The sequence below is a fragment of the Centropristis striata genome, chromosome 13 (assembly GCF_030273125.1).
Source record: "Centropristis striata isolate RG_2023a ecotype Rhode Island chromosome 13, C.striata_1.0, whole genome shotgun sequence".
Taxonomy (NCBI): Eukaryota; Metazoa; Chordata; class Actinopteri; order Perciformes; family Serranidae; genus Centropristis; species Centropristis striata.
This window is the reverse complement of record NC_081529.1, coordinates 20,304,606-20,316,853: the sequence shown is the minus strand read 5'-3', so window position 1 is coordinate 20,316,853 and position 12,248 is coordinate 20,304,606. Positions and strand designations below refer to the sequence as shown.

The 12,248-nt window shown below is 40.7% G+C and overlaps 1 protein-coding gene across 1 annotated transcript in view; it reads right to left on the bottom strand.

Annotated features, from left to right (window-relative positions):
- LOC131983294 (RNA binding protein fox-1 homolog 3-like) overlaps nucleotides 1–12,248 on the bottom strand; it is a 258,147-nt gene that overhangs the window by 180,381 nt on the left and 65,518 nt on the right. The window contains 1 exon segment of the mRNA XM_059348003.1: nucleotides 10,509–10,602. Within this exon segment, the coding sequence (XP_059203986.1) occupies nucleotides 10,509–10,602 (94 nt within the window).

Sequence of the window (12,248 nt, the reverse complement as noted above, 5' to 3'; positions counted from 1 at the left end):
TCACACGGTAAACTTAATGTGATGTCCACAGGAATAATTCCAACAGTACAACAGAGAAGTGTCATTTTCAACACCCTCAAATCTGTTTTAATTAGTTTCACTTTGATGTTTTTTAAATTGCTGTCAATGAAGCTCAACTACACACTTTGATTGCATAAAAAACAAACAAGGAATAATAACCCAATAACAATTCATCTCTGCAGTTAAGTGTTGGATATTGCTGACAGTAGCTTAGCAACAATAAAAAATAAAATAAAACAAGAATAACAAAGTGGGTGTGATTGTAAAGAAATATTGCATGAAGGTAATATTTGTGAGTGGTGAGTATTGCATGATTTTATTGCACTGGTGGAATTAGTGCTGCAGAATTGCACATTATACTTAGATTATCAAGGATAAACATGGAGTTAAGTATAAAGGTCTCAAAATGCAAAATGTCACCAAATCATACATGTTTTATGAAAGGGGAACATTAATTAAAGTGGATGTTAACATGATTTAATGACCTCGATGCAAATTTGTTTTGTTTGCTGCTGCATGAAGACACTGTTCCCTCTCTATAATAGCAGGACACACACAAAAACGGGGACAAAACACTAATGAGCTGCTGATTATACAGCAGTTCCACTGTGTAGAAGAAAAAAATACATGGTTAAACTGCAAATTTCACCAAAACTAACTTTTTTCAATTTGCTTAAAACACAACTTTGACCCATTTTCTAATAAACATGAATGAATTCCTCTTTTTTAAGTAAATAAGAATGGAAAATAATGAGGTCTTCACACTGTGTAAAACGCAGCAATCAGACTGGATCAGGCCAACAATTTTCCCAGTGACGGTCCTGTGTGTTTCTGGTAATTACACTGATTTCTTAAAGTTAAGGTGGTGGTGTTTTTTATTGATGCTAGCGTGCCACATGCAGCTATGTTAATGGAGTTTACAGAGCTGAAGAGATGATTGATGTGCTTTAAAACAGGGGAGATAGTTTGGGAAACATCAAAGGAGAGCAAACTTAGGAGTTGCATTTAAAATGTCCGAACACGAGGAGAGAGAGAGACGAGGAAGGACGTGCAGAGGCAATAACAGTAAAGCAAACAGGCTGCTGCCTTTGCACCACTGCTTCTTGCCTCCCTAGTGATACATGCCAGAGATAACAGCTTAATTTCAACCTCAGCACTTTTACTGCACTGTCCGAGGCATTCACTGCATCAATGTATCAATGTACCGCCATGCTAGTCACTCTCCACTGCGACAACTAACAATTTTTCTATGATGGAAGCTTTCAGAAAGGTGCCACGATTTAGCTCACACACAAGCCGCCCTCCTCTGATGGCTTTGGTCTTGGGAGACTCTGCTGGCTGTTTGTTTCCCGGAGAACAGGTCACAGGGCAGACTTTTGATTGAATCCCCCACACTGTGACGAGTGAAGGGGGCGGAATCGTTCTTGATTTTGCTGCAGAGGCTCTTCCCCTCTGCAAAACATTTCCTCCTTCGCTTTGAAAAGCAGGTGCTGGAGCTACTTCAACTGTCCAGGAAAAAAAAAAAAAGGATAACAACATAAAAAAAAAAATTCTTTATCTGAAGAGCTCCAGTGACTCTGGTCCAGTAAATCATGCCAGAGAGGGAGGGTTTTTTTTTTTTTACATTTAATGAGCAAGATCACATCTAGAAAACGATCTGTGAATTATGTACTTCAACCTACAAAAATAATGAGTAATATACTTCAAATATGTATTATATACTTCTGAAGAATGTATCAGTCCTCCTTTGAATGGCGCATAGCTTAAAATCTGACTTCAAAGATATTCTTTTCTTAATTTTAATCAATATTTCTAAAAAAGAAGGAGAGAATAAACCACTGAAAAAGCAACTAATACTTCTTCTTAACGGCCACGCTGGTGCTATTCATCGGGAGCCCCTCACAGTCATAAGAGAGGATTTATAAAGAGATAACACTGACATCACTCTGCTGAGAGCTGACATGTCAGGTCCCAGAACACACGTTTCATAAACGTATGTGTTTTTGCTAAATTTAATTGCTAAAATTGTTTATCTTATAGGCTGTGGCTTGACAAACGAGAGCGCTCGAACCGAGGACTATTCTCAAAGCAATTAACGGTTAAATTTAAAATGTGCTAAGATAGATTACATTCATTGCAAATCCTCTGTCAATTTGCATTTATTCTCGCGCTCCCCAGTGTAGCAGGAGGCTGTGCACCACGCTGGCTGGGCTTCCCTCAGAAGGCCCCGGATCTGCAGAGTGCTGACCCCGCGTGGCACCGACGGTGTAGCCAGCACGCTGGACTGTTATTAACACTGACGTAAAGGAGGTCGGGGCGCGGCTGCCCGGGGTGCAGAAGCCACCAAGGGATCCGGGCACCAGAGGGGATCCACCTTGTTGGGGGGCGTCACGACGAGAAAACGACCACATCACACATCACCTCCATCTGTAGGGGGTCGCAGCGTTTAAAAGGACAAACACGAGGTGAATAAAGAATCTGCTTTGAAGCATATTTCTCTGTCCTCTGTTACAAAATAAAATATTTGCTTTCAGCTGCCTGGGTTGTTGTAATGCCATTCCACAGGGCTTTATTTCAAACGCGAGAAAGCCTTTTTTCATGGAACATATAACTGGAAACGACGTGCTCTTTTCGGTGCTCCCCGTGCTCACCGTCCTCTGTTATGACAGCAGATCCTCTCTTAGCTCATGCATCTTACACATGAGTAATGATCTCACAACTTAAAAATAACACCACGATCCTACACTTTTACAGAGGGGGAGCTGCATGCAGGCATGTCTCCTGTTATCCATAGGGAAGTCAGAATGAAATGTGCTTTTTATCATGTGTCATGAAGGCTCCTCATGCCTCCCCTCCCCCTCTTGATCATATTCACACTGAACCTCCCGTCAAAAAAATATTGGCAAATGTTGTAATTATGTGGCGAGTATCTGCGCCTTACATGGCTTGAGGCGTGGAGCCGTCCCGGGCCTGATATTTCAGCTTTATCATATTTTAGTTTTATTTGAGGACGGTGGCAGCGCCGTGCCTCCAGTCAGCCATAATTGAAATGAGGGAGGAAGATGTAGAGGCTGTGTGCCCCACTCCTTGTAATCAAGCCCTTAGTCCTGTGTGCTTTGCCATTTTTCAAAGTGAAATATCCTCGCCATCTTTATAGTAATATGCAGCGAGTCCTCTTCATGCCTTAGCTTGTGGGTAATTAGGCATGAGAAAGTGTACTTTTTACATGCAGAAGAGCCATGCATTAAGCATGTTGAGGCCACAAACTGGGCCTGGGATGCTGCACGTCCACTGGAAGCGTTCAATTAAATTCATGATCACATACATAACAACATAGGCTGCTTTCTAACTAATTTATTATTCTTTTTGTAGCGGGCGTGACATCAGTATTCAACAAGCTATGCTATCCGTTATCCACACTGGCTGTGTGTGTGTGTGTGTGTGTGTGTGTGTGTGTGTGTGCGAGAGTCGTGTGTTGGGAGGTGAATAGTGAAAAAGTGAAGCCGGGGGACTGTTGGAGAAGTTGATGTATGATCCCTGGTGGCTGAGCTTGTTTGAAGCGTGGAGCTGGGCAGGTGATTCTGAGGCGCCGGCTCTTTAAACAGCGTAATGAGCCAGAGAGGACGCTGCCCCCCCCTCCAACCCCTCCAATTCCCCCTAAGCCCCCTCCCTCCCCTATGATATGAACATATTTAGTTACTTTTTTTGAGTGTGAAATGTATGATTCCAGGCTAAATATCATTACAAATTAACTAACTAAGTTACAGCATTTGTAGCACCATTAATAAATATTTTTGTACTATGCAAAAGAGGTCGCTCACAGTGATAATCGAGAGAAAATGATCACCCTTAATGGGATTATTTTGTGATATGGACTTTGCATATGCTCTCAGTTGCACTGCAGGTTTAATACAGGGTCTGTGTCCTCAGCACAGCCTCACAGCTCTCTGCAACACAGTGCAAAACAAGCACCGCACTCACACTCCACCATGTCTGCAGACACTCCAACAGGTATGCACACAGAGGGGATGTCACAATGTGGGTATAAAGTGTGACAAACACAAAGTTAGCACAGATACTAAATGTGTTTACATAAAAAAAGTATGACCGCCTGAAACTGGTCCTCATGCACAATTTACTGTGTGTCTGTTTGCGGACATATTTTTTGCAATGCCGAACATAACACGGCAGCCGCGGCTCGAGGAAGAAACAAAGACGAGGGGGCACACGGGGGAGAAAGATGGGCTACAAGCTTTCTATGCAGCGTTTCATAGCTGCTGATAATATATAAATGCATGCACACATGGATGCTGCTCGTAAATGAATAAACACATACATCAATTTCAAAATCCAACACATTTGAATTTCAAATGCAGCTGCGCCTTTTTTTTTTTCTCTTCTTTTTTTTTACGATATGTCTCATTTCTCTTGTGGAGATATAAAAGGAGAGGGCTGAGAGGAAAAATTAGAGGGGTGGGAGAGAACAAATGCTGTATGGAATTTGAGATTATGTATTTGGTTTGTGTGTTTCCCTCCTGTTTAAATCAAACGCGTGGGGGCCATGTAGCCCTGGGCTTGTTGCTGGTGACAGTTTCAGTGTTTCTAGACTTCTCTCCTCCCCCTTTTCAACGACAGTCCTGAATTGAGAAGCGGGGTGGAACGGGGTGTGGGCCTCTGGCGGAGGGTGAATTAAATAGTCACTCTCTCTCCCTCTCCCTCTCTCTCTCTCTTTCTCTCTTGCACTTTCTCTTTTTTTCAGTGGCGTTTAAAATCAATTCATTCAGTGGACTGCTGACACAGCCCGGCCCAGAGAGCCCAGGATTTATGGCTCCCTCTAATGGGCATGCTCTGAACCAAAGCCCTGCCGTCAGCACAATCCTGCCAGCCACCCGTCCGCCCCACTCCCTCACTCCATCTAGCTTTTAAAGATGCAGGCACCCCTCCTCTTCCTCCCTCTGCTCCTCCTCCCTTTTTCCTCATCACCCCTCGAGGTGGGGGCGGCGGGGCCTCGGAAACACTCCAGGCTCCAAAAAAAATGTAGAAATCTGGAGAATTTACCATAACAGCACACGACAAATAGGGAGCACGTATGACACATGTCGTCCTCGATTGTTAACATTTTTGGTGTTAAATGCTTTCTGTTAGAGCTGCAGCAGTGACTGATATCTGGGGGATTTCTCTGGCCGCGGATGCTTTTCTAACAAGTGGTGCTTCCCGAGCAGTGACTAATATCTCTGCATCCATCCTAACAGATATCTATTAATATCTGCACTATTTACCATAACAGCATGCTTTTTTTTAAAGGAAGAGTTACATTTTTTTTGTAGTGTGAAATCTGAGCACAGCTGTGATTCCCAGAGCAGTATATATAACATCTCTTTACTTCACATTTTCTCAGAGGAAAAGGAGCTGTATGACTCACAAATTAAATAGATTTTTTAGTGATGTGGGCAGATATTTTTGCACTAAATGTTTTCTTATGATTATTAAAATCCCAGTTAACAAGTGGTGCTTCCTGAGCAGTGACTAATATCTCCCCATCTATTATCCTAATAGATATCTATTAATATCTGCACTATTTACCATAACAGCATGGAGTTTTTTTAAGGAAGTGTTACATTTTTTTCTAGGGCTATCACTATAATCTGAGCACCAGATTTGCTTACAGCTGTAGTATATAACGTCTCTCAAATTCACTTTTTCTAGGTGGAAAAGGAGCTGTATGACTTGAGATTTTCTGTATTTATTTTTTTGATGTGGGCGGACATTTTTGCACTAAATGTTTTGTTATGATTATTAAAATCCCTGCTAACAAGTGGTGTTTCACAAGCAATGACTAATATCTCCCCATCTATTATCCTAATAGTTATCTATTAATATCTGCACTATTTACCGTAACAGCTTGTTTTTTTTTAGGAAGTGTTACATTTTGCTTACAGCTGTAGTATATAACATCTCTTTACGTCACTTTATCTCAGAGGGAAAGGAGTTGTATGACTCAAAAATTAAATGGATTTTTTTTGTGTGATGTGGGCAGACATTTTTGCACTAAATGTTTTCTTATGATTATTAAAATCCGGGCTAACAAGTGGTGCTTCCCAAGCAGTGACTAATATCTCCCCATCTCCATTATTCTAATGGATATCTATTAATATCTGCACTATTTACCTTAACAGCTTGGGTTTTTTTAAGGAAGTGTTACATTTTTTTCTAGTGTTGTTATCACTGCACAGATTTGCTTACAGCTGTGATTCCCAGAGCAGTATATAACGTCTTTACTTCACTTTTCTAGGTGGAAAAGGAGCTTTATGACTTGCATATTTTCCATATTTTTTTATTGATGTGGGCAGATATTTTTGCACTTAATGTTTTCTTATGATATATTAAAATACCGGCTAACAAGTGGTGCTTTCCAGAGCAGTATATAATATCTCTATCCATTACCTTGTGTGACTAGTGGAGCTTCCTAAGGTCTTTGGAGTGTATATATATTCATATATTCATAACCGAGTCTAGTGTCACAGGATCTGAAACAATTTATGGCACAAGAAAAAAAAAAAAGTGATTGAAAACACTCGCCTATGAACCCAGCCAGTGTAAAGACATATAAAAAGGATCATGGCCTGAATTGCGATGACAACATGAAGTCACTCCTGTGCGACACTTGGAGCGAGTTAGCGAGCGAGTCTCTCCGTCTGAGCGAGTGTGCTCCTGGACTGTGTTTATGTCTGTGACACAGCCTGTGTACACTCAGGAAAATACGCTGCGCTGCTGTTGACCCTGTTATACCCTCAGGCAACCCGGCAATTTGCAGACAAATACAGACCTTTACTTCAGCCTCACAGCCTCTAACGTACATCCTTATCCATATTCCAGCTCCGCTCCACAGCTTGTCAAGGCGTTATGGGCCCTGAATTAGCCTCCCATTACAGCAGGGCTCCAGCTCCCCCTAAAGTTAACCATAACTGACCATTTGGCGTGGCTTCATTATAAAGCCATGCATGTAAAATCAAGTCATGGTCCCCGGCCGTCACATCCAATTTCAAAATACAACCCCCAACCCCCCCAGTATCTCCATCTTTCTCTCTTACTTAAGTTCAACCTTCTCCTTGTTTCATAAAATATGATCTGATTAAAATAGATTACACACCTTGTTAGCAGAGCGTTTCATATTTGATACAGTGGTGCTTTAAGACGGGCAACCTCCTTCATGATTCAAAGCGATTGTGGCCTTGTTCTCTGGCCTATTTGTTTAATAAGCTCTGCTACATCAGTGTTCCTTTTAAGTGAACACACTCCCCTACAGCAAAGGCAAAGATCAATACCCATACCTGTAAAAAAAAAAAAAAAGGGGAAAAAAAAGAAACAGGAATCACGGCCAAGGATTTTCTCCTTCTAAGGAATGAGAGGCGAGATAATCAGTAACAATCCCACTGTATGAGAGGAAATCCTAAACAGGAAGCATCTTTTATGTGCTGACCTGTAGGGAGAGCTACAGGTCAGCTGTGAAATATTCAGCAGCGATTAGTCCGGTGCAGCTTAAACTAAAGCTTTTCCAATGTCTCGATCATGAGAGACTATGTTATGCAAATAGGATATTATAAACAGAGAGAAGAAAGGCAGAGTCTTTGAGGGTAAATGAATTCATTATAATCCTCACCTCATCTGCTGACTGATGGAAGACTTCTCGTGTAATCGCTGATGGGGGGAAAACCTTCCACTGTACTGAGGGAGCTCAGATGTGGGAATAATACCGGGTCGTATCGCCTTAAAAATGAAAATAATACTCCCCCGTTTGCCATGAACAAAGTCCATGTAAGAGGGTAAAATGTAATACTGTGCTTGAGGAATGTAATTATCATTTAGCGAGTCTGTGAGCTGTGTTTGACAGGGCCTGAACTGCGTGAAAAACTCATTTTCATTTTTCTTATTATATCATGATTATATAAACATTCTTAACCAGTGGCCACAGCAGCAGCAAATTATTGCAAATTAGCCCCATATTGCCAGTTTTTAGTGGAGGCAAATGAACAAGCACTAGAACTCCAGTGTTTATTCCATAAATCAGCCAAATGCTGCACCTGTTGAGAATGTAAATAGCTGAGGCTATTTGATTACACTCTTACATCAAAACATTTGAAGAGCTCTCTCTCTCTCTCTTTCTTCTTTTTTTTGTGTTGTTTATCCTCCTGTTTTCTTCTCAGCGTTAAGTTCTTCTCTCCTCACACACCCACTGCAAGTGCAGTTTCAATGGGCGGTGACGGGGGAGACATAACACCCACCAGCTATACGTGGGGGCACGGGAGGTCCATCATTACCAAGCCACAGTGGTGATCACGGCAATAATATAGAACTATAACCAAGCAATTAGACTAATGGAAAACGTCCCTATTTCTCCCGGTGTGCTGCAGCTAGATGCGCTGCGTGCCCCGCGGGCCCCCCCTGGAGATGAGGCTGGAGATGTGAAGTGGAGAGGAGGTAATGGCGGAGGCCCATTGATCCTCACTGCCACCTGCTATATGGCTCCGCGGAGGATGGGCGGGGAGGCAGAGGACTCCATCTGGGGAGAGATCACGCCGGCTCCTGGGCTCTCAGGCATATGGATAAGAGTCTTTCTCTAGTCTTCCGCTACTTAACCAGCACACATTAGCACAATATGGCCGAATAGGGGAGAGTAAGGCGTGCATACATACAGGCTTTATTACAGTGAGGGCGCATCCACAGCAAGAGGGCGTGAAGCCGTTTCCTCAAAACTCTGCAGCGCTTGGCTTCTCGTGTGAGGCCAGGTGAGAAGAGGAGCGCTCCGATAACCGTGCTGAAAATGTGAGTCTTGCTTCCACGTGAAGCGTGTGTGGGAGTGGAGATGAATTTCTGAACATCTACAGAAAGCAAAAACCACATGTCCTTCCAAGAAAAATAACAGCATCAGTTATTCATATGTCCAAAAACACTTCCAGCAGCTGTATAAATTATGACCTCTGGCCGTCAGGAGCAAAGGCTGAAGTAGTGTGATGTTGGACTGGTGGCTTGATAGGATGTAAAAAGGTGTGACTTTGAAAAGGGACGCTGAAAAGCAGCTTTTTTTTCCTCCTATCTTGTCAAATGTTTTTAAGTAAAAAAGAGTTGATGCACTAAAAGGGATATGGAAACACCTCTGCAGAATACGTTCTGACATAGCGAACATTTAACTCATATAACTGAAAAGCAGTTGCCACTGTATTCTTCATAATAATCACAATTTTTTTCATCTACGGACAGAATAAAACATGGCCAAAAACAGCTTCAAAACTTGTTTAATTTAATCAAATTCCTGAAAATCTCACTTAATTTCCTGCATGTCACCTACTTTTTCTACTCTGTAGGTGAATAACAGACATGTATAAAGCATAGCCGATACCACCAGCTTCAGGTGAAACTACTTTTTGCATAGCTAGTTTATTCAGAAACACTACTAGTAACATCATTGTGTACTGTACTAACAAACCCTGCAGTAAAACCAATGTAGGTCAACAAAAACAACCTTTAGTATGGGAGACAACTGTCTCTCTTTGTCATCTTGCCTAACCAACAAAGTAGTTTATTTAAACCAAACTGTGACCGTTACCTCACCCTAATTATTTTTTTTTATGCTTAAATTAAACCAAAAACATACCCAAAGTGGTTGAAACCAGAATAAGATAATATTAAGAGTTTTGTTATCGTTTTGGAAGGCACTGACAAATTAACTCGCCTATCTCGGGGCTAGAGATCAAAACAGATATAAGAGTAGTTTTGGAAGGCAATTACTATAATGTATTTGATGGACTTGATGCCCAAAACATGGATTCATAAGTAGAAGGAAGTGTGAAATGTGAACATCACAGAAGATACAGAAGAGTAAAGCACAGACAAGTTTACCACGTTCAGAATTTGGAAAGGCGGTAGATAAATAACCTTAAGATAGATGCAATTTAATACAGACACTGACAGTCTTCTACACTTAATTATCTACATGAACTTCGTGGACACTTGACTGGACAAATACACAAATATTAAACTTGTCAGGCTGTCACTGGGATTTTCAAACTAGAAAAATATGTTGGCTGCTCTGGGAACATTCAATTTCTCATAGATGATGCACCCAAATAGGTTATTGAGTGAAACTAAGGGAGAAAATAGGCCACGCTGTATCAGATCATGCTTCATTTTATATCTGCACCTGGTTTTAATGGTTGTTAATGAGGCTTGGGAGTTTTGAGAAGCAGGAAGTCCCAAAAATATAACTTTCTAATGGATCATCAGCTAGATATGTTCTGGATCTCATAGCCAAATTAACTTGACAATTCGTGTTTTTGGGCAGTGTGAAGCCAACCATCTCAAATAAACTTTTCCCCCACAGTTAGTCCAAAGAAAACCTGTAGTAGGAAGGGTTGTTACTTAAATCACAGACAAACAGGAGCACAGGGCACAACACATGAGGGGCTAAAGAGGTTTGTTGAGTGACTAACCTGCCCAGCTGGGGGTCTCCATGTACAGGTAAAGCCGGTCGGGCTGATGCTGGGTCACTCGACTCGCTGCTGCTGCCACAGGTGCTGATGAACCCTGCAGACAGAGAGAAAAAAAAAAAAAAGCTCCTGTTAAAGCATGGACTGCAATATGAAGAGGTGAAGTGTTTGTGCTTGTGAATTAATTAGTTATACAGCTGAAATGTATTCAAGAACAACTTTAAGACACAGACTTTGCTCAACAACTCCATGCTACTATACTAACAGGCTATACTTCTATTCCACTACACTGTAGAGGGAGATATTGTCCTTTTGTCCGTTGCAATTAACTGACAAATTAAAAATTAACCCAAAACAAATGCTCTTTCAAATTGTTGCAGATTAAACTGCCCAACTGGATACTGCAGTAGATTTCGGTTAAGTCTGACCAGTCAAAACATTAAAATGAACACTCATTAATACAATTCATCCCATATGTACAGCTTCACTTATTCAAATTGACCCTGCTCAAGCTATGGAGCCCATACTGTCACGTCCTGCACAAAATATGTCCACTGAAAGTGCTATTTTAGCCACTGATAGGCTCAGATTGTTATTATAAGTGTCTGACAACATTAGGAGAAGATCCCTGCAGAGATAGAAAATAGTAAAATCAGTTTTGTTTAACCAGAAATAGCAGTACTATAATTCTCATCAACTTCACCAGACTCCATTGACAAAAATCGTAATTTTTACCTTCTTGAGAAGCCACTTTATTCAAAGTCGACAGAAAAAAAACAACTAAAAAAACCCTTCTTTGTTCGTCTCTTTGCAGTTCGAACAATCACCAACTGTTGTTGGCTGAAAATAAACCTTTAATTCAGGCCCTTGTGAGTTTTATTTTGTTTCAGTCGAGTTTGAATATAGTGTTTTATGACGCGGTAAAATTACTGTTTTTGTCAATGGAGTCTGGTGAATTTGTCGCGACTTAGCTGCTGTTTCCAGCTAAACAAAAATGTCTATCTCTGTAGGAAATATTTATTTTAGTCACTGTTACAAACATTAAAAAAGGAGAAGCAGCATGTGTATGCATTCAGTGTACCTTCAGTTACTAGCGAAACATGCTAGTTATTGACGTGCTGCACTCTGCTAATGTTCGCTCCACAGGTGTCTGATCCCATTTGAAAAAAATAAAAAAAAGTACAACTCGTTCCAACCTCTTGGGGAAATAGAAGCACTATTGCACATACCTCAGGGACAAAGTTTCAAACATGACAAACTCAAAATCCACAAAACCAGCCTGAAAATGAAAATAATCTGAACATTATGAAGCAGCGCATATAGCGTTATACCATCGTTATACCAGCAGATTATAAAAGCCACGCCCACTTCATGATGAAAGCAAATACTATGCTGTGATTGGCAAGTACCTGTTGCTATGTGATTTTAAATTTTACAATTTATTTATTTAACATTGTATGGGTTTTTCTGTATTTCTTTTATGTGTACCACCTTTAGTCTTCTTGGCGTGGATACACAAGGATTTCTAAACTTGTATATTTATTGTATTATTATTATTATTATTATTATTATTATTATTATTATTATTATTATTATTATTATTGTTATTATTATTATTATTATTATTTTAAAGTACTGTTTTTTTTCTCTACATATTCATTTGGTTGCTAGTTAGCCAGCTAATTTTGTTCATGCTACACTGGTTACACAAAGTGGGTCAAAGTGGGACTGGCCTGTCTGCAT